Here is a 22,701-nt window from a genome sequence, read left to right as displayed (position 1 = left end):
TGCCAAAGACCACAGAAACTGTTAACATCCTGGCTTCCACAAAATCGGGAAAAAATATGGCTTGCGTAGTTTGTAGATGAAAATAAATGACTTTTAAGATAATTTCTTTCTTTATTTGGTGTTTTACGTCATTTTCAACCGTTCAAGGTTATATCGCGACGGAGGGAAAGGGTGGGATAGAGCCACTTGTCAATTGTTTCTTGTTCACAAAAGCACTAATCAAAAATTTGCTCCAGGGGCTTGCAACGTAGTACAATGTACGTATTACCTTACTGGGAGAATGCAAGTTTCCAGTGCAAAGGACTTAACATTTCTTACATACTGCTTGACTAAAATCTTTACAAAAATTGACTATATTCTATACAAGAAACACTTAACAAGGGTAAAAGGAGAAACAGAATCCGTTTGTCGCCTCTTACGACATGCTGGGGAGCATCGGGTAAATTCTTCCCGCTCACCCGCAGGGGGCTTTAAGATAATTGAGTTTGATTAATTTTGACTCTTAGTCTTATGGAGAAAAATAACCTATACGATACATGTACAGTGTATAATAGTTAATACATTTGACTTTTATTCATGAGTAAAATACAATTTAAAGCTTGCATGCTGCTGTAAGGATTAAGAAAGTCAACCTCCTCGGGGAACATAACGCTTTTTGTTACATCTTTATCAATTCGGCCTTCCGCCTTGATAGATAAAGTTGAAACAAATGACGTAATGGACCAACAAAAAAGCTGGTCTGCCAACAAGCCACCAAACATCTCAAAATAATAACAATTGCCAGTAAGTACTAGTGTCGCATGATCAAATGAAAGCACTATAATATTCGATATGGCGAGTGCGCTAAATCTGTTAGCGAACTCCAGGAGTGTTCGCAAGTCAACTATGAACAGTGTCAAGTTTGCCATTTTTTTCCCAATGAGTGGGGTTGAAAGTGTATCAGTTTCGTTCACTGATTTGAAGAATTTGCCACATGTAGAAAAAGGAAAAAAAACAGACAAGATATCCCCTAAAAGACCATTAAAATCAAACATATATATATACACACAACAACATGGCAGTAATTAACATGGACGGCAGGTGCAAGTAAAAAGTAAATGGAATGCAACAAAAGGAGGATGCTGACAGCATCAAATTCACACGATTTACCCACAAAAATTGTAGGGGCACCCAGAACAGAGGGGCTATCACTGGGCTTTTCAAACTGTGTGTTCCTGTCGGCTTTGCACACTAGAAACCAAAACAAGTCGCGTAAGGCGAAAATACAACATTTAGTCAAGTAGCTGTCGAACTCACAGAATGAAACGGAACGCAATGCACTTTTTCAGCAAGACCGTATCACTCGTAGCATCGTCAGTCCACCGCTCATGGCAAAGGCAGTGAAATTGACAAGAAGAGCGGGGTAGTACTTGCGCTGAGAAGGATAGCACGCTTTTCTGTACCTCTCTTCGTTTTAACTTTCTGAGCGTGTTTTTAATCCAAACATATCATATCTATATGTTTTTGGAATCAGGAACCGACAAGGAATAAGATGAAAGTGTTTTTAAATTGATTTCGACAATTTAATGTTGATAATAATTTTTATATTTTTTAATTTTCAGAGCTTGTTTTTAATCTAAATATAACATATTTATATGTTTTTGGAATCAGAAAATGATGGAGAATAAGATGAACGTAAATTTGAATCGTTTTATAAAAAAAATAATTTGTTTACAATTTTCAGATTTTTAATGACCAAAGTCATTAATTAATTTTTAAGCCACCAAGCTGAAATGCAATACCGAAGTCCGGCCTTCGTCGAAGATTACTTGACCAAAATTTCAACCAATTTGGTTGAAAAATGAGAGCGTGACAGTGCCGCCTCAACTTTCACGAAAAGCCGGATATGACGTCAAAGACATTTATCAAAAAAAAGAATTTTTTTTTCGGGGATATCAATCCCAGGAACTCTCATGGAAAATTTCATAAAGATCGGTCCAGTAGTTTGGTCTGAATCGCTCTACACACACGCACGCACACACACACATACACCACGACCCTCATTTCGATTCCCCCTCTATGTTAAAACATTTAGTCAAAACTTGACTAAATGTAAAAACATACAAGAAATTCCTTGATGGGGTCTCACAGCGCACTAAACCTGAAAGAATTGGGTCCTGGGACACACGTAATACCCGTTGTCATGCAGCATACCATGTTCAGAAAATATGCTGCCAGATCTGTTCCGGCGCAAATTTACAGAGTCAATCTAACCAATTTAACCATAATGTTTTTGTGAATGGCTCAGAGAAGTTCCTTCTTCTTCTTCTTGTCGTTCGCTGTCAGATCGTCAGTTCAGACTGCAGGGCGAAACGTGCTGTCCTCTCAAAGAGAAGTTCCAAAAGTTGGCACTACATTGACAAGAGCGCTCCGTCTGTCTGTGTCAGCGACATGAATGTGCCTTTCGAAAGCAAGAATGGGAACGTCCTAGTCTTCGGACCCTCTAAAGTTCCACTCATATCAGGGAATCCAAGTTGGGGATCCCGGGACCCTCTTGATGGAGCAGCAATTTCATACATCCAGTGTCCTGGCTCTCTTTGGCTGATGGGGTTGAAATTGACCACCTCAAGTGCAATCAGAATATGGTGTTGCAATTTTCATCACTAACTTGATCGGATGAAATGAATCCAGGATAAAAAAAAAGGGGGGGGGGGGGTAGGGGGGCTAGTCTTTTGAGTAATGTCCAAAACTGTGTGAAAGCCATACTCTTATTACAAAACACATATTGCCTTGCAAAATACAGGTTCCTAGCATGTTTTAAGAACAGCAAATTCTGAAACCTCAACAGCCACTTTGGAGAGTGTGTAATAAGGGAAGTTATTCATTTTAACCAGTTCAAACGGGTTTACCCACAGTCTTCAAAATCACACCAAGATCAAATCAGCAAAGCACATTACATTTAAGAAGCCTTGTTCCAGGCTACACTGTAACTGTAAGCGAAGGACCCTATCAGTATCAATGACCAGTTAAATGACACATTAACAAACTCAAACGAGACCATACAAAATAAAATTTTAAAAATGCACAATTAAACTGCACAATTTTGGTTACACAGGCAACAACCAGAGAACAAAATTCAACAAAGAATCTACTAACCAAAAACAGACGGAAAATTAATATCACAATCAACTGCTCCACAATACTGAAGTGTATACTGGTCAAAATACTGACAACCTTCAATTCAAGAAAAGCAAAACCTACAAGCCTACCATCTTCTTCAAGCAAATTAAAGCAGCTACAAAATGGTATAAGGGAATGTTGGACGAATTTATTATCACACAGAAATCCACAATCACAAAGTGTCTGCTGTACCTGTTAGACTCAACATAATTAATTATAGAACACAACAGCAACACAAAAAAGTGTAGCAATTTATATATATATCCTCTAAGTTGTGACAAAATTAATAAAGCAGACAAAAATACACCACACAAAATTATTGATTCAAACAAACAAATATATGAATATGAAAAAATTACAGAAAATTTAAAAAAAAAGCCATGCAACAAAACATTACATGTACATTTAAAAAAGGCTGTGCAGAAAAACCATCACATGTACATATCACAGACACAGAAAGTAAAGTGCTTTGATGACACTAGCAGGACAAATTCTCATCACAGACAAAACTAAAACCAGTACAAATTCAAACATAATAGACGAATTCCGGAAATAACAGGGGAGGTAAGAAGTACCGGAAAATCAGAGTTGCGCCGCTTATTTCACGGGCAAACAAGGCTGCTTCACGTTCACTCATATCACTGGCAGTGCTACAAAAGGTTTTGATTCAAAGAGGAGTTATTGTGTCCGGAAGAAAAAAAACATGATTTAGTAGAATTGTGCCAATTTGCTAAAGAAGTGTCTCTGGAAGTGGACCCAGATGGGTTGATGGAAGACCGATGGGAAGCGATCGAAGCGAAACTGACTGACGGCGAGGTTCGCCTATCGAATCCCACTTTGATCTCGGGAGGTGCCGACTTATCTGCTCTACCCGAGTTCCATTACTTAGATGCAATCTCGTACATGATTAAGAACCAATGCTCGTTTGGAAGCGTGACGGTGAGGGATCCTCAGAAATCCGAAGGTTTTTCTATGATGAGGGACGGCTTTGTTAAGAGCATAGAGGTAGTCTGCTTCGACACGCCTGGCTATTTCGCAGTGAAGGCACAAGTGAGACCACGCACCAGGGAAAAAGATCCAGTTACTAGAGTTAGTGGAGCTGCGTTCTACTACCCGTGGGCTATTTTGACGTCAGTTGATTCTGACAAAAGGAGTTGTGTCCTGTCAGTATACTGTACTTGCAAAGGCGAGTAAGTTGATTTCAAATGTGTACTTTTCTGTGAGTGTGACTCACTAGTGATTTATTTCATCATCTAGCGTTGGAAAATTAAAATGTATCATTTTTTTTCTGAGTCTGTCTTCTGTTGGTTACACGTTTGTTGTTGTCAGTTTTTCCCTTGCGCATGCAAGTCCGTTTATATTTCTGATTTCTGATGACAAAACCACACACACACGCATGCCTAAGAAATACACACACAATAAACAAGAAAGAAAGACACAAGATCAAGCAAATATCCCATTATTCTTTTTATAAAACATTGCAATTTGCATAGAAAATGACAGTCGGTGATGTTTGTTCTGAAAGCTCTGATGCATTTTGTCATGTTCACCATTCACCTGAAAATAAATAATGTTATTTCAATTAAAACAAGTCTTCTCTTGATATTGTCAACACTGCTGTGCGTGAAATTTGGTGATGAATAAGGAAGATTTGAAGAACTAAAAACCTGTGGTATACCGCCAGCACTAATCATACACACATGCACATACACACAAAAGAAAAAATTAAATAACAAAAAGGTAAATAAAAAAAATAACATAACAAAGCAAAAGTGCTCCAGCAGTTCCAGACAATTTCAAAATTACAAAGATTGCATGCGTTACATCTGTGTGATTTTGTAGAACTGAGTAGGGCTAGGAAATAAATGAGTGCACAACTGCATGTACTTAATAATAATAATAATAATAATAATAATAATGGACATTTATTAATCGCCCCTTCTCACAAGAGCTCACGGCGATTTACATATTAATTTCTGCCGTGTGAGATGGAATTTTTTACACAATACATCACGCATTCACATCGGCCAGTAAATCTCAAGCCATTACGGCGAATATTTACTTTTCACGGCCTATTATTCCAAGTCACACGGGTATTTGGTGGACATTTCAGATAACTCCCATCACAAAATGCAAATGGTCCTGAAAAGGTAAATGGTTCAAACAAGAACAACAAACAAGTCAAATGAACATTGACTTTTGTTTAAGTATTCTACCTGTCCAAGATAACTTGCACGCAGTCTTAGATAACTTGCATGCAGTCTTAGATAACTTGCATGCAGTCTTAGATAACTTGCATGCAAGTTAATTGCATGCAGTCGGTGATAACTTGCATGCAGTCGGTGATGTTTGTTCTGTAAGCTCCCAGACTTTTCTGTCATGTTCACCATTCACCTGAAAAAACTATTTTTATTTCAATCAAAACAAGTCTTTTTCTCGATATTGTCAACACTACTGTGAACGATAAGTTTTGTGATGAATAAGAAAGATTTGAACAATTAAAAACCAGTGGTATACAGCCAGCACTAACCATACACACCTGCACATACACATAACAAATGTGAAAAAGGGTTAAAAGAATAAATAATCTCAATAAATTGTATACCCCCAAAGAAGCAAGAATTCGTGCGGCTGTAAGTTTCCGAATCTTGGGGGATGGGGGCTGAGAACGCTTCAAGGGCAGCTTTCGTTTCTTTGGTTGATCATTTTCTGATGTACCTGCACTCAAAGGGTCAGGGTTCTCCTCACTTGGCCATCCATCTATAAAAAGCTGCAATAAAAAAGGGCTCATTAAAAAAAAAAAAGTGGACTGGAGGCATTTATAATATCTGTCACATATTATAGTCCTGAACAGTGAAAATAATGTAGACTGCTATTCTTAACAGCGGCCCATCAGAATAAGACTTAGAAAACTCAAAGTGCAATATTTAATTTATACTGTCACTCAGTGTGACAAAATTAGTATCATAGAGTGAGCAAGTTATTGCTTCATCTTCATTTTTTTAACATTCTCCCTCTGTGATTTCGTTAAACTGAGTAGGGAGATAACTGAGTGCACATTTAACTGGGCAGTGTCAACTGCATGTAATTCTCAGATTACTCCCATCACAACATGCAAATGGTCCTGACAAGGTAAATGGTTAAACAAGAACAACAAACAAACAAATGAACATTGACCTTCGCTAAGTCAGTAAGTGTATGTCTTACTCTTTAGTCTTAGATAACTTGCATGAATGTGTGGTGTGATTCTGCTGCTCACTTTCAATTTCATTTTCTTTGTGACAACTCGAAACGGGTTGAAGAAGACCAATAATTAACTAGAATATTAGATTCAAACACGCACAATAAGCTAGTAAGTCACTTACTTTTGTGCAGACATAAGTCCAGTCTTTGATCTTGTTATTGTTGAGTTGACTGTGGGGTCGACCTCATGCTTTGATCCAGCGCAGGCATCGTTCGCGATTCCACACTTTCGTGGGTTTTACAAACGGTACAAAGCGTACACCTGGGGATCGATGAGGATATCTGGAATCTGATGTGCATGTTCCCCATGCACAACGTTTAAGGCCCATAACGTTCAGCAAATGGACGAATTCGATCTAAAACACCCACAACAATGTGTTTATGTCAACCTCGCAGCCATTTTCCTTTGACCCGGTGATAGGCGGCGCAACTCGTACGCAGACACTATTTTGAAACGCGGTTGCTTCCCTTGTTATTTCCGAACATCGTCTATTAGAAACACATTAATATGCCAAAGAAAGAGGTTTTCTTTCATTTCTATTATAAAGCAATTCATGTACAAATTGTATTCTTGTTTATTATGCAATCAAAATACCAACTGGGAGTCATGGCAGAGAAAAATTCTTATTTGGTCAAATGATGCATATGATTTTCATAATCATATGTCTCGAGTGAAAATTATGCACATCAGCAAAACACAGGCTCCATAGAACACTTCAAACTCCAAGCTACTGTTGCTGTTAAACTCTCTTGTTGCTTTCTTTATTTGGTGTTTAACGTCGTTTTCAACCGTTCAAGGTTCTCTTGTTGCTGTGAACACAGAAAAAAAAAAGAAAAAATTAACTACACTGGCACAGACGGTCCAATCTAAATGCACCAATAACACTTAAATGCCAAAAGCACAAACTCTCAAGCTAAGCGCTACTCCTTGTAAACACTGCAAAAATGTTTGGTTTCGCAAATCACACGCTTTTAATGCTAAACACTAGCGTACTAAATGATTTTGTTGTTACATATTACAAAAGTGCGTAACTTCAAGCTGAAGGAAATTGTGCTATTACAAAAGCATGCAGTCATATGGAACCGAGGAAGACGAGAAATCTTTGATTCAGCTCAAATTTGAAGCACCATGGAAAACAGATTCGTGCACGCTAATCTACAGTTCATTGCAAAATCTTCACACACAAAATTCAGCAACTATGATTTCTTTATCAACTGCAGAAGCATCGAAAGTACTGACCAAAAAAACCCACCCAAAACACTAACTGACTGTGAGGTAGATGAATTTAATTTCCAACAATGTGATTTATAAATGTGTTCGCTAGTCTACAGTTCTTTGCAAAATCTTCATACACAAAATTCAGCAACTATGATTTCTTTCTCAACTACAGAAGCTTACCACTGAAAGTACTGACCAAAAACAACACCCAAAACACTAACAGACTGTGAGGTAGATGAATTTAATATCTAACAATGTGATTTATAAATGTGTAAAGCATAAAATGTGTTTTGAACACAGCAAAACTTCAGAGTGGACTCCGCAATTTACCAAGGAGTATTATTCACAGCCACCCTTTGTTATCCACTGTGATAAACAGCAACTATGTGTAGTCCTCTGTGTTTCACAATAAATATGTGAGCATCAATATGCATATTCTACACTCTATTCACATCATACATGCATTTGTTTACACATACGTCTTTCTGGCTGGTCTGAATTGCAATATCATTGCACCTTTCAAGTTTCGTCATGGTAAAAAACATCCCCCCCACCCCCCAAAAAAAGAGATTAAAACATGCCTTCACATTGGCATCTTGTTCAGTCACATTTGCTATGATTAGAGTAGTTCTTACACTTGTCGCTTTGAGATACATAGATCCTGTGCAGGTTAGCTCACATTAATTATTCCTCTTTTTCTTTCCTTCAATGCAAATCTCTCTTTCAGTGAAAACATTCCTCAAACTGCGGAAGGTTTAGAGAAATGGAAGTGGAAACAATTTTCGTTTCAGACTCTGGTCAGTCAGAAATCCACTGTGAAAGAAAACGAGATCACAACTCATGTTGAACATCATACAAAACTTCACTTTGTTAGATTTAAGCAACAGCGCATGACTGAATTTCACAAGACGACCATAAGTAAATGCGAACTTTTTTGTGACAGTTCAGTACTGTCGTGTGTCAGTATTTCAATCCTCAATCCACAACCCTATTGCCTTGGAGTTCCAGGGGGGAAAGTTCCAGAGAGGTTGAGGAAAGAGTTGTTGAACATGCTGGAGAAAGAGGCATCACTGAGAGCCAGGGATGTGTCCGGAGAAGCTTCCCCGCTAGCGTTGTTTACGGACACGTTGAAGTCTCGAGACGGGTTGAGGTGCTTGAACGTTCCGTCAAGATAAGCTCCTGAAGACATCATGGCGTGAGCACGTGTCTGCGAACGAGCGATGATGGCGTTGATTTCCTCCATCCGACTTTTCTGCTTCCTAAAAGGGGGAAAAAAAGCGGGGAATAAATTGGCAACAAAAGGAAAAATTCCTTGTCCTCTGCATCACCGCTTTCTAAAAGCTTTCGAAATGATCTAACTTGCATCTATCTGGTATTGTGTCTTGCACATAACTGCATGAATGAATTAGTTTAGGCCATTAGCTGACTGCAACACCAATCGACATCCCTGCTTCACTTTGACTTTCTACAGTACATACACAAAGATTTAGTGGTGAACTAGAATATATCTAGGCAACCATGCATGAAAGTGCTTTCAGTAAGATTATGAGAAGTAATTGCATCTAAAGGACAATATGAAAAAACTATCCTCTCCTGGCTGTATCCTGGGCGCAAACAAAACAAGAAGAGCAAACGCTCGATCGAGTCACTTTCGCAGTTCTGAATATTATATGAGGCATCAGATGGACAGGAAGAAATTGCTATTCACAACACAATGAGTCACGTTCACATAAAATTTGAGCCCGGTCACTTTTATAGTTTCCGAGAAAAGCCCAACGTTAAGTTGTGTGTTGCCGAACAGAAAAGGCTAGTTATCTCCCTTGTTTTTCTGATAACGTTCGTAAAAGGCTACAGATGTAAATACTTTGATGTAAAGAATAATCCTACAAAGTTTCAATCACATCCGATGAACTTTGTCAAAGATATAAAATGTCTAATTTTTCCTTTGACGCTGACCTGTGACCTTGAAAAAGGTCAAAGGTCAACGAAACCATCGTTAAAGTGTAGAGGTCATTGGAGGTCACGACTAAACAAAATATGAGCCCGATCGCTTTGATAGTTTCCGAGAAAAGTCCAACGTTAAGGTGGTGTCTACGGACGGCCGGCCGGACGGCTGGCCGGCCGGCCGGCCGGACAGACTAACACTGACCGATTACATAGAGTCACTTTTTCTCAAGTGACTCAATAAAAATGAATTCCATTAGCCTCTCCTAGCTGTACCCTTGATGCAAAAAAAAAAAAAAATCCACAAACCTTTCTTGGCTGTACCCACGACGTCGCATGTTGTGAAGCTGCTGGCGAAGACGTGTGCAATCTTCTTCCAGTGCTTGCAGCGCGTTCTTGGTGATGGTGTGAAGAGCTTTCTCTGCGTTCAGCTGTGACTCTAGAGAACTGAGCTCTCGCCTCAGACGCTGCACCTGCTTGTCATCCCTCTCAGACCTTCCCTTCTCGCTGGTGCGAACGTCGTCCATGTGCTTTAGGAGCTGTCGACTCAGGTCTTGCATCACACGATTCATCTCTTTCCTGTTAAAAAAAAAAATCAGAAAGAATATACTGAAGCATTTTTATGATTCATCGTTGAGGACACATGAAACTATAGAATATTTCATCATCAAAAGGAGCCATGAATTTTAGGATTCCTTTTAACTCATTCGAGGCGCGTCGGAACTGGAATTCCGACATCTGTGTTTAGCGTTGGCTGCGTGCCGGCACTTGAGTTCCGACGGATATCACGAATTTTTAACGGTGTAAACGGTCCTGCTGACCAAGGGAAACAACCCCTGCAATGAACTTCTATCTGTCTACAGTGGTACCATTCACTGTAAACAGTTCCTTCCCTTAAATTGTTGGGATTAATAAAAATTTTGTTGACGGTGTGCGACCCACGTGTTTTGACTTTTCCAAGATGGCGGATCGTTCTGCTGAGACGTAGTAACTTGAAAAGAGTGCTAGAACGTGTTATTCAGTACGGTTCTGATCTTGACCTCAGTGATGATGATAGTGGAGATGATATTTTAGATTCTGGTGACGATTTTGTGCCAATGGACGATCATTTGGGTGATGATTCGGGCAATGCAAGTGTCGATCATGACATTGTGTATGATGAACCCATGACGTAGAAAGTTTTTTTGTTTTGCTTCAAATTGGATATTTTGCGTGGATATGAAGACAACAAAAGGTATGTACTTTCAAATGTTTCATATATTTTCTAAAAGAGTAAGTTTCAAACTTTGCAAAAACATAAGGTATGTAAGGTTATCTTGTGTTGTTGATTTTTAATATTTTTTTCAAAATGGCTCTAAATCGCGCGTTGGCAGGGAACACAGGGGAAATTTAGCTGCGCCTTGAATGAGTTAATGACGCCACACACTTTAGCAAGGGAGAGGCTAGAGTGAAAACTACCCTTCCTCATCATCTCTCCCCCCCCCCCCCCCCCCCCAAAGCACATACAAGCAGAACTTTCTTGCTTTCTCTTAAATTCTCTGCAGCAAATCTTACCAGGATTTTGTTTTTTAATAAATCCAAATATACTCACAGAATGTGGGAATCTAATTGTCCAAAGATCATGTCGACGAGGGTCACCTCGGCCAGTACACTAAATGAACACATTTTTGAGCACACGCTGTGTAACAAACGCTTGGCTTACCACATAGTTTTTCCGTCTCCCTCTTCTTCTGCTTTACCAGCCAGGAAGGCTCGTAGTTTCCGCAGCTCCTCCTCTTGTTCATGGAACCTGGTATCACACACACATTTTTTTGTCATATATAATTACGTCAAAAGCGAGAATGTGGAAATAGTACGCCATCAGAAACTTAACTCTGTGTGTCTATGTCACTTACACACCAATGTGGTGATCAAGCACACTAGAAGAAAAGGAAGAGAGAGACGGGATGGAAATAGATCTAGAAAGAACTCTTCACAGATATACCGTAAAATCCCTAGCAAACGCCCACCTCCCCTCCGCACAGAATTCGGGTAAAAGTAGGGGGAGGGCGTTTGCTAGGTATACACCCCTTTGCAAGATAACGTGTCATCACATTTTCACGAGACAAATAAAGCGATACAACCATGTGATTTATGCCATTTGAATGAAAAATAAATAAAATACACCGTTTGTTTACACAAATAAAGATCAACGTTTTGTGATAGAAAAAAGAAAAAGAAAAAAAAAAGAACACAAATGACCTTGATTCTTCTAATTCTCAGAATAACGTCAGCACAAACACAGTTTCTTCTCTTGTTTGGAGATCTGGTAGGGTTGATGATCGTGGGGCTCATTCTAGTCCTTCGAAGTCAACATCATCGTATTCACTGTCGTCTCCACTCTCAGCTTCTGGAAGAAAACTCGAGGGCACATACCGAAAGATTGTCTTCGTTTTCAAGATATTTCAGGGCTTTTAATTTGTATGTCGCTATATAGGATTTGTGCTTCGGCATGGCTGAACATAGAAGGCAAGTGCTTGTCAACGAGAGAAGTGTTAAACACTCATTAAAAAACGTCACTGAACGACTTCACTGTGGGACATGACATAATTTTACCCCCCCCCCCCCCCCCCCCCCCCCCAAAAAAAAGAAGAAAAAAAAAGAAAAAAAAAAAAAAAAAAAGAAAAAAAAAGAGGCGAACCATCGAACAATGTGCACCAATCGTAGATAAAGGAGACCAACTGTCTTAAAACGTGTCTTTTTTTAAACCGGGGTGGGCGTTTGCTAGGTAGTGACCCCTCTGCACAACTTTTGGCCAAAAGTGGGGGGTGGGCGTTTGCTAGATACTGGGCGTTTGCTGGGGATTTTACGGTATATTAATAAAAAAACAAGCTGAAAACCTGAGCTTAGTCTTGGTCTCATTCAGTCAGGGTTCTGTAAATTCATTTCAGAATTTGCGCATCCAGTATGCACTTTGGGAAAAGGTGGGAATTCTTCGACAGCACTATGAATTAGGTGGTTTTGCCCTTTCAACTCCTGATCCAGGAAGAACAGTAAACATAGAAAGAGAAAGAGATTAAAAAGAAACAAGTCGCGTAAGGCGAAATAACTACATTTAGTCAAGCTGTCGAATTCACGGAATGAAACTGAACGCACTGTATTTTTTCACCAAGACAGTACAGCTTCGTCAATCCCCGCGAGAAGGAAATCGCTCACCTCCCACGTGCAAAACGCAGTGAAACTAACACGCCAGAATAGCGCGGTAGCTTATTGTGCTAAGCAGGAAAGCGCGCTTTTCTGTATACTTGTTAACTTTCTGAGCTTGTTTTGAATACAACCTATCATATCTATATGTTTTTGGAATCAGGAAATGATAAAGAATAAGATGAAATCCTTTTTGGATTGATTTCTTAAATTTTAATCGTAAGACTAATTAATCTATTTTCGTTAATTGTGATCACATTTTAAGAGTAAACATAACATATGTATATATTTTTAGATTCAGAATGTGATGAAGAATACGATGCAATCAATTTTAAATCTGTTTGCGAAAAATCGATTTTAATGACAACTTTAATGAGCAAACTCATTAATTATTTTTTAAGCCTCCAAACTGAAATGCAATACAAAAGTCCGGGCTTCGTCGAAGATTACTTGACCAAAATTTCAACCAATTTGGTTGAAAAATGAGAGCGTGACAGTGCCGCCTCAACTTTCACGAAAAGCCGGATATGACGTCATCAAAGACATTTATAAACAAGAAGAGCAAACGCTCGATCGAGTCACTTTCGCAGTTCTGAATATTATATGAGGCATCAGATGGACAGGAAGAAATTGCTATTCACAACACAATGAGTCACGTTCACATAAAATTTGAGCCCGGTCACTTTTATAGTTTCCGAGAAAAGCCCAACGTTAAGTTGTGTGTTGCCGAACAGAAAAGGCTAGTTATCTCCCTTGTTTTTCTGATAACGTTCGTAAAAGGCTACAGATGTAAATACTTTGATGCAAAGAATAATCCTACAAAGTTTCAATCACATCCGATGAACTTTGTCAAAGATATAAAATGTCTAATTTTTCCTTTGACGCTGACCTGTGACCTTGAAAAAGGTCAAAGGTCAACGAAACCATCGTTAAAGTGTAGAGGTCATGGGAGGTCACGACTAAACAAAATATGAGCCCGATCGCTTTGATAGTTTCCGAGAAAAGATATAAAATGTCTAATTTTTCCTTTGACGCTGACCTGTGACCTTGAAAAAGGTCAAAGGTCAACGAAACCATCGTTAAAGTGTAGAGGTCATTGGAGGTCACGACTAAACAAAATATGAGCCCGATCGCTTTGATAGTTTCCGAGAAAAGTCCAACGTTAAGGTGGTGTCTACGGACGGCCGGCCGGCCGGCCGGCCGGACGGCCGGCCGGACAGACTAACACTGACCGATTACATAGAGTCACTTTTTCTCAAGTGACTCAAAAAAATGAAACAAACATCTGGAGATACCATACCCAGGATCTCTCATGTCAAGTTTCATGAAGATCGGTCCAGTAGTTTTCTCTGAATCGCTCTACACACACACACACACACACCACGTCACCCTCGTCTCGATTCCCCCCTGAGGCTGATAGAGAGGGTCCAAAAAACTCAAAGGTAACTCAACAATTCTGAGGCAGAGAGAGAACTCCCGGTCTGATGTGCACGAGAAAGTTATCAACCAAGTGGAAGCCATGCAGCCGCGGGGTCGGATTGCTTGAAATTTAAAGTTTAAATGTGATTTCAACCAATCTGAACAGGTGGCTGGCTCCCACTTGGCAGATAACTTTCTTGTGCACGTCAGCCCAGATACCCAGCATGCCTGGACATGTTACCTGGAACTGAGTTTGGTCTGCATCTCCTCCTCGTGCTGCAGGGTGACCTGGGTGCTGCGCAGCTTGGAGGAGTGCTCTCGTACCTGGTCCTCCATTGTCACCACCTGTTCTTGAAGCTGCACGCACACAGCAACGTCACAGATCAGTGTTAACTTCCATTTCAGGATGAATCAGTGAACGTAACGTTTTGTTTTGTAATAAATATAACGTTCCAATAACTCACCTTTCTTGTTTTTACATTTAGTCAAGTTTTGACTAAATGTTATAACATAGAGGGGGAATCGAGACGAGGGTCGTGGTGTGTGTGTGTGTGTGTGTGTGTGTGTGTGTGTGTGTGTGCGTGTGTGTGTGTAGAGCGATTCAGACCAAACTACTGGACCGATCTTTATGAAATTTGACATGAGAGTTCCTGGGAATGATATCCCCGGACATTTTTTTCTTTTTTTCGATAAATACTTTTGATGACGTCATATCCGGCTTTTTGTAAAAGTTGAGGCGGCACTGTCACACCCTCATTTTTCAATCAAATTGATTGAAATTTTGGTAAAGCAATCTTCGACGAAGGCCGGACTTCGGTATTGCATATCAGCTTGGTGGCTTAAAAATTAATTAATGACTTTGGTCATTAAAAATCTGAAAATTGTAATTTTTTTTTTTTTTATATATAATATATATGAAACTAGATGAATACCCGCTTCGCCGGGTACGGCTGCGCCGGGAAGAAGTCGAGCCAAATACCCGGCTGTGCCGGGGACCCGGCTATGCCGGGTGTACGCCGGCTTTGCCGGTGCACCGCACGGAGGAAGGGAGATAAACGCGGCTGAAAACACTGGAGAAGATAAGGAAGAGTTACTGGGAATGGATCCAGAGAAAAACCAAAATCGGTTCAGCGCTGCGCGCTGAGAGCACGTGTTGAAATATCTCATCGATGAGGTTGTGTCCGGGGTGTAGGTGAATACGGTCTCCAAATTTGAAAAAGATCCACCGAGTTTGGCCGTGCATCGCGAACAGACACACAGACACTAGTCGTATATATATAGATTCAGATAAAAAAAATAAAACAAGAAGGGCAAAGCCCATACGACTCACATGCTTGACCTTGACCTTTACATGACCTTGACCTTCAGGGTCAAGGTCAAATAACTAAACCTAGCAATGACATCATACACTAAGAACTGCTTTACACATTTTTCCTACCAAAATACATGTGACCTTGACCCAAGGTCAAGGTCATCCAAGGTCATGCAACACAAAGCTGTTAATTCAAGACATAGGAAGTACAATGGTGCTTATTGGCCCTTTCTACCATGAGATATGGTCACTTTTAGTGGTTCACTACCTTATTTTGGTCACATTTCATAAGGGTCAAAGTGACCTTGACCTTGATCATATGTGACCAATTATGTCTCATGATGAAAGCATAACATGTGCCCCACATAATTTTTAAGTTTGAAACAGTTATCTTCCATAGTTCAGGGTCAAGGTCACTTCAAAATATGTATACAATCCAACTTTGAAGAGCTCCTGTGACCTTGACCTTGAAGCAAGGTAAACCAAACTGGTATCAAAAGATGGGGCTTACTTTGCCCTATATATCATATATAGGTGAGGTATTCAATCTCAAAAACTTCAGAGAAAATGGGGAAAATGTGAAAAATACCTGTTTTTTAGACAACATTTATGGCCCCTGCGACCTTGACCTTGAAGCAAGGTCAAGATGCTATGTATGTTTTTTGGGGCCTTGTCATCATACACCATCTTGCCAAATTTGGTACTGATAGACTGAATAGTGTCCAAGAAATATCCAACGTTAAAGTTTTCCGGACGGCCGGCCGGCCGGCCGGACGGACGGACGGACGGACGACTCGGGTGAGTACATAGACTCACTTTTGCTTCGCATGTGAGTCAAAAATCAGTGAACGTAACGTTTTGTTTTAAATATAACATTCCAATAACTAACCTTTCTTGTATTTGAAATTCAGAATTAAAAAAAAATAAATAAATCAGTGAACGTAACGTAACGTTTCGTCATAAATATAACGTTCCAATAACTTACCTTTCTTATTCTGAATTTTGGAACACTGGCAGTCTATTTGATTTTGGATTTCCATTTCAGGATGACTCAGAAGTTTGAAGTGAATGGTTCATTTTCTGCATTACAGGCTTCCTGCTTATGATCGCCTGTTCAACTACAACAGAACTTCCTTTTTAGAAACCCCCCCCCTGTCAGTTTTCAGAGCTTGCTTTTCCAAATGTTTAGATCATAGCCTTTGTAAATATAACCTCTTTTTAAGACCTAATTATTTAAGATTTTTGGAAGTCTTAAAAGGGGGGGGGGGGGGGGAGGGGGGTCCATTGTACAATTTAGACCCTATTTTTGTAGCAATACTTTATGAAGCCCCTGACTTTCAGACAAATCCTGACTTAAAGTCACACTCATAATGACTTAACGCAAGTGGCGGTCAACAATAGAGACAGTAATTAAAAAGCAAGGAAAATGTCCAACCTTCAAGTTCTCTTTGTTCTTGAGCGCCAGCTGTTCTCTGACTTGTTCTAGTTCCACAGACATCTGTTGAGCTTGGTGGGCAAGTTTCAGTCGTTCCGATTCTGTTGTGTCTCTGTCAATAAGAAAGCAGCAGAAATTATACGTAATTTGCTTCTGTCATTGGGAAGCTAGCTTGTTTGAAAATGATCAGTATCGAAACAATATATTTGCCCACTGAAGTACCAAACAAAAATGCACATGAGCATGCATACGCTCGCACACAAGCACACACAAGAACTGATTCTGTTGTATCTCTGTCAAGATAGAAGCAGTTATATCAAATTTACTTATGTTAGTGTAAGGCAAGGTTGTTAGTAAAATATCAGTTTCCAAACCAAATAATACATTTGCTATTTTAAGCACAAAACACACACACACACACACACACACACAGGAACATCTACAAAACATGAAAAGGAATGATAGATCAACTTTCACTGAAACGAAATACAACTGACAATCAAAACTGCAACAAATCCACACTCACCGGAATGCGGCACATTAACAATAAGTGACAAAATTCACTCACACTTGCTGTTTGAGGTCCATTGTGGATTTGCGCATTCGGGCAGCCAGCTGTTGCTTTTGACTCTCCAGCACTTGCTGAAGTTTGCTCACCTCATTCTGTAACAATAAAACAGCTCAACCTTCATTTACAAATCTGACCCAAGTTAGTCTGCAGAATTGACCACGGTCAGGAACATGCATGCAGGCTCAAAGACATGCCCAAAGAAACCAAACACAAGAAATCAGCCCACTCTATTGCCTTTCTACTTACAAAAATTAAGTCAAAAACTAAAAAGTAAGAGAGAAAAGAATGGGCAGCAAAGTAGAGATCAGATGAAAAACAAAAAGAACATCACAGACAACTGACACCTCTGTCATGTTATCACACCAATTAACCTTCACCGGATCACGCTTTGGACTACACAGTCAGGATGATGTGGGTCGTGTATGACCCATACTTTTTAAAGAAGGATTCAACGTAAAATGTATGGGTCGTACACGACCCACGCCATCCGAATAGGGGTAAACTCTTTACCGCCTCTTTGCAGAGTATGGGTCGTACACGACCCCTGCCATCCAAATAGGAATAAACACAGTATGAGTAAAATGCCTTCTTTAATTCCATATGGGTCGTCCACGACCCACTACATCCGGACTGTGTAGTTCAAATGACTTCATTGTTAATTTGTTTGTTTACAAAGATAATCCTTTACGTTACAAATTGGTTGATAGAAAGGTTTTAAGGTGTTTGAAGATTACATCAAGTCTCAACAAGTCGGGTAAGGCGAAAATACAACATTTAGTCAAGCTGTCGAACTCACAGAATGAAACTGAACGCAATGCAATTTTTCAGCAAGACCGTATACTCATAGCATCGTCAGTCCACTGCTCATGGCAAAGGCAGTGAAATTGACAAGAAGAGCAGGGTAGTAGTTGCGCTGAGAAGGATAGCACGCTTTTCTGTACCTCTCTTCGTTTTAACTTTCTGAGCGTGTTTTTAATCCAAACATATCATATCCATATGTTTTTGGAATCAGGAACCGACAAGGAATAAGATGAAAGTGTTTTTAAAATGATTTCGAAAATTTAATTTTGATCATAATTTTTATATTTTTAATTTTCAGAGCTTGTTTTTAATCCAAATATAACATATTTATATGTTTTTGGAATCAGAAAATGATGAAGAATAAGACGAACGTAAATTTGGATCGTTTTATAATTTATTATTTTTTTTTTTTACAATTTTCTGATTTTTAATGACTAAAGTCATAAATTAATTTGTAAGCCTCCAAGCTGAAATGCAATACCGAAGTCCGGCCTTCGTCGAAGATTGCTTGGCCAAAATTTCAATCAATTTAATTGAAAAATGAGGGTGTGACAGTGCCGCCTCAACTTTTACAAAAAGCCGGATATGACGTCATCAAAGGTATTTTTCGAAAAAAAGAAAAAAACGTCCGGGGATATCATTCCCAGGCACTCTCATGTCAAATTTCACAAAGATCGGTCCAGTAGTTTGGTCTGAATCGCTCTACACACACACACACGCACAGACACACACACATACACCACGACCCTCGTCTCGATTCCCCCTCTACGTTAAAACATTTAGTCAAAACTTGACTAGATGTAATGAAAAACTCCCAATAGTTTTAGAGATACAGACACTTTTGTGAGGCTCTGGGTCGTCCACGACCCAGGAAGCACGGTGAAGGTTAAGGATGGACATAACACAGAGAACATAACACAGAGAACACACACACACACACACACACAGAAATCTGACATTCTACATTTTTCTGACCTTCAAAACCTCCACCTGTTCGTGTTTTCCTCGCACAGCAGCAGCCTTGGCTTCCACAGCGCCCTCTACTTCCTGCAGCTCGACGGCCAGTGCTTTGTTACGATCCCGCTCCGATGCCAGATCTGCCTCCAGTTTCGTGATGCTGGCTTGCAGCTCTAACAGCCTCTCTTCTGACGCAAACTTTGAGGAATAAAACACAAAACAGTCAAGTTCAATGCTATAGTATCCTGAGATGGCGTAAACCACAAATTTTCAATACAATCAACAGCCTCTCTTCTGACGCAAACTTTGAGGAATAAAACACAAAACAGTCAAGTTCAATGCTATAGTATCCTGAGATGGCATAAATGGCACATTTCCAATTCAGTCAAACCTGCCCTGACGACCACCTCTTGATAATGACCACCTGCCCATTATAACCACTGCTTAGGATCCCCGACAAGCTTGTTTCTATGTAATCCACCTTTCCACCTGTCTGGCGGAACGATCATACCTACAAGCAGGTTTGTTTGAGAATTGAATTTTATGGTAACTTTCAAATCTAACTTTGAAATCAGACTATGTCATTGGTTTCAAATAGCATTCTGAGAGAAATTATAGCAACGTCTATCATGGCTCTGTAGCCATGCTTATTGATCTTTTTTTACAATAAGAGGTCCCGGTAGCTCAGTTGGTAGAGCACTGGATTTATGATCCATGGATAATTGATTCGCTTTGGGGCAGGGATGGACACGGGTCAACATTGACTCCTAGACAGTATCCATGTCCCACCCTGTGTCACCATTGTGGCATGTAAGAGACCTTGGTCATGCTGCCAAAAGTGCAGGTGGCTCACAGATTACACCTTCTTCTTCTTCTTCTTCTTGGCGTTCGCAGAGGTTACACAATCAGTCCAGCACTGGTGATAAATGTTGTCGTTTTCTCCAACTCCTGTCGACTGCCGTATAGTTTGGTCTGCAAGGGAGTTGGTGACGGCCACACTTCTTTTCGTTCCTCATCTAGTAAGGGACATCGCTGTAAGATGTGTTCCGCTGTTTGGTCCTCTTGACCGCAGGCACAGGTTGGTGATGGCGCCAGCTTGAACTTTCGGTTCATGTGAGCATTGAGCCTGTTGTGGCCAGTACGCAGCCTGATGAGGTTGACTTGCTGCTCTCTGGACATTGTGTGGTAGTCATCTCTGTTTGTCCTTGGCCTCATCAATGCCTTGATGATTGTCTTCTGCTCACAAAAGCTGACACTGTTTTCAGGTTGGTCTTCCACGGCTCCTTCTTTTGCCAGCTCATCTGCCCTTTCATTTCCTGGTATCCCACAGTGTGCTGGTATCCACTGGAGGACAACTCTTCTGGTTTGTCTGACCATCTGTAATGCTTTGGCCAGCTGTGGGAGTTTGTCGTTCTCTAGGGCCTGAAGGACTGAAAGGGCGTCCGAGAGGAAGACAACTTGGTAGCAAGGGTCTGCGGAGTCCTGAACGAAGGAGGCGGCCTGCATGAGAGCTTCTGCTTCTGCTTTATAGTTTGTGCAGTGTTTGCCAGTGGCAACGCTGGATGTAGCTGTATGTCCCCCAGGGAACTGGATGAGAATGCCTGCACCTCCATTGAGCACGGCGTTAGTTGCTGATCCATCGGTGTATACATGGATCCACGCCTCTTTTGGGTACTGTTCGTCGATCAGGGCTAAGGTGAGTGCCTGTCGAGCTGTGTCATTCTGATCTTCTCCTGAGGTAACATGTGGAACACTGGTGCAGATCTGGATGCCTGGTTTCTCTGTTGCCTTGGGGGTTTCCTCTTCTTCTTGAGTCAGAGGTAGAGTGTTCTGTGGAAGGACTTCCCTGTACTGTCGAGAAAGTCTCTTGCTCTCGTGTACAAAACTGCTCCGTTTAAGCCGGTTCTTGGTGAGGTTGCTCAGTCTGTGCTTCATGGGGTGGTCGGGTAGGCACTTGAGCTTCTCGGCCTGTACCATAGTCTTGGCTTCTCTTCTCTGACAGAGGGGTTGGATGGTGGTAAGCTTCTCCATTTCCTTGATGGGCGTGGATTTCATTGCACCAGTGATGAGTCGGAGGGCCTGGTTTTGCACACGGTCAAGGGTCTGCAGGTTTGTCTTGGCTGAGGTTGACCACGCTGTGGAGCCGTACTCGAGGTGGGGTCTGATTGTTCCCTGGTATACTGTCTTCAGTATCTTCTCGTTCGCTCCCCAGGTGGTACCTGCCAGCTTCCTGAGTATGGCTAGCTTGCGCCGGGCCTTCGTCTCTGCCTGTGCAATGTGTGGTTTCCAGGTCTGCCGCCTGTCAAAGGTGACACCAAGGTACGTTGCTTCTTCATCCTCTCTCAGAGGAGTTCCACCAAGCCTAATGGTTCCGGCTTTCTGCTTTGGCGACAGTGTGAATAGGGTGGTGGAGGATTTCTCCTTGTTGATGGAGACGCACCAATCTTCTGCCCATGCGTTCAGCCTATCTGCCGCTTGCTGCATTCTGTAGGTGGCAGTACTTGCGTGCTCCTCCTTGCACCAGATCACAAGGTCGTCTGCGTAGAGAGCAGCTTTGATCCCCTTGGGCATCTCAGACACCAGATCGTCGATGAAGAGAAGGAAGAGTGTGGGGGAGAGGACTCCGCCCTGAGGGACGCCATGACGAAGGAGGAACTTCTTGCTTTTGGTCTGGTCGACGTTAACTCTTGCCCTGCGGTTATAGAGGTAAGAGCGAATCCACTGGTACATGTTGCTGGACACGCCTTTCCTCAGCAGTTTTACAAGGAGTCCATCTTTCCAGACCTTGTCAAAGGCCTTCTGAAGATCTATCCAGGTGACGAAGACCAGCTTCTGTTCCTGAAAGGCATCTTCAACTTCTTGCGCCAGGTAAGTGACCTGATCTTCAGTGCTGCGGAACTGTCGGAATCCAGCTTGCTCAGGGGCGAGGAGGTTCCTGGATTCCAGGTACCACCTGAGGCGCTCGTTCACAATTCTCTCCAGGGTCTTCACAACACAGCTGGTGAGGCTGATTGGGCGATAGCTGGTGGCCTTCTTTGGATCCTTCCCTTTTTTTAAGATGGGGATCATGATCGCTTCTCGCCAGAGTTGTGGTAGCGATCCTTCTTGCCAGCTGCTGTTGAAGACCTCGAGTAGCTTGTTCTCTGCTGCACTACCAAGGTGGGTTAGCATCTCGTTGGTGATGCCGTCTGGGCCAGGGGACTTCTTCGCCTTTGACTTTTTCAGAGCTGAGTGCAGCTCGTGGAGTGTGAGTGGTTGACTCATGGCGTCCACTGTCGACTGTCTGGCAGGTCTCTCTCTTTTCTCTCTTCTTGCTTCTCTCTGTTTCTCGGGGCTAACATGGAGGTTGCTCTCAGCTGCATAGCTTTCAGCAAATTGGTTGGCAGCATGCTTTCCAGTTAGCACCTTCCCGTTCTCTTCTAATGTGATCTTTCCTCTGCTGGTGTTCTCATCATTCA

At 41.2% G+C, this 22,701-nt stretch overlaps 2 protein-coding genes and 1 long non-coding RNA gene across 3 annotated transcripts in view; 1 reads left to right on the top strand and 2 right to left on the bottom strand.

Moving 5' to 3' along the window:
* The window catches only part of LOC138977248 (serine-rich adhesin for platelets-like), a 29,808-nt gene extending 15,235 nt beyond the window's left edge, over positions 1–14,573 (top strand). Inside the window, exon 7 of the transcript XR_011459239.1 lies at positions 14,450–14,573. The gene's annotated coding sequence lies outside the window, so the exon portion shown is untranslated. The remainder of the gene's footprint in view (positions 1–14,449) is intronic.
* Positions 4,603–6,880, bottom strand: LOC138977267 (uncharacterized). Its single transcript, XR_011459240.1, has 3 exons — positions 6,525–6,880; positions 5,765–5,929; positions 4,603–4,716 (listed from the first exon to the last, which is right to left on the bottom strand). It is a non-coding gene; the product is annotated as an uncharacterized lncRNA (long non-coding RNA).
* Positions 7,239–22,701, bottom strand: part of LOC138977258 (trichohyalin-like) — a 67,098-nt gene continuing 51,635 nt past the window's right edge. The window contains exons 32-38 of the mRNA XM_070350165.1: positions 19,262–19,441; positions 17,483–17,577; positions 16,915–17,026; positions 14,409–14,524; positions 11,268–11,354; positions 9,875–10,144; positions 7,239–8,880 (exon numbers count right to left, since the gene is read on the bottom strand). Coding sequence (XP_070206266.1) covers positions 8,610–8,880; positions 9,875–10,144; positions 11,268–11,354; positions 14,409–14,524; positions 16,915–17,026; positions 17,483–17,577; positions 19,262–19,441 — 1,131 coding nt within the window. The 3' untranslated portion in view covers positions 7,239–8,609. The remainder of the gene's footprint in view (positions 8,881–9,874; positions 10,145–11,267; positions 11,355–14,408; positions 14,525–16,914; positions 17,027–17,482; positions 17,578–19,261; positions 19,442–22,701) is intronic.

The sequence above is a fragment of the Littorina saxatilis genome, linkage group LG1 (assembly GCF_037325665.1).
Source record: "Littorina saxatilis isolate snail1 linkage group LG1, US_GU_Lsax_2.0, whole genome shotgun sequence".
In the NCBI taxonomy this organism is placed as follows: domain Eukaryota; kingdom Metazoa; phylum Mollusca; class Gastropoda; order Littorinimorpha; family Littorinidae; genus Littorina; species Littorina saxatilis.
Note: the sequence above shows the minus strand (reverse complement) of the source record. Positions and strands in the feature narration are given on the sequence as shown.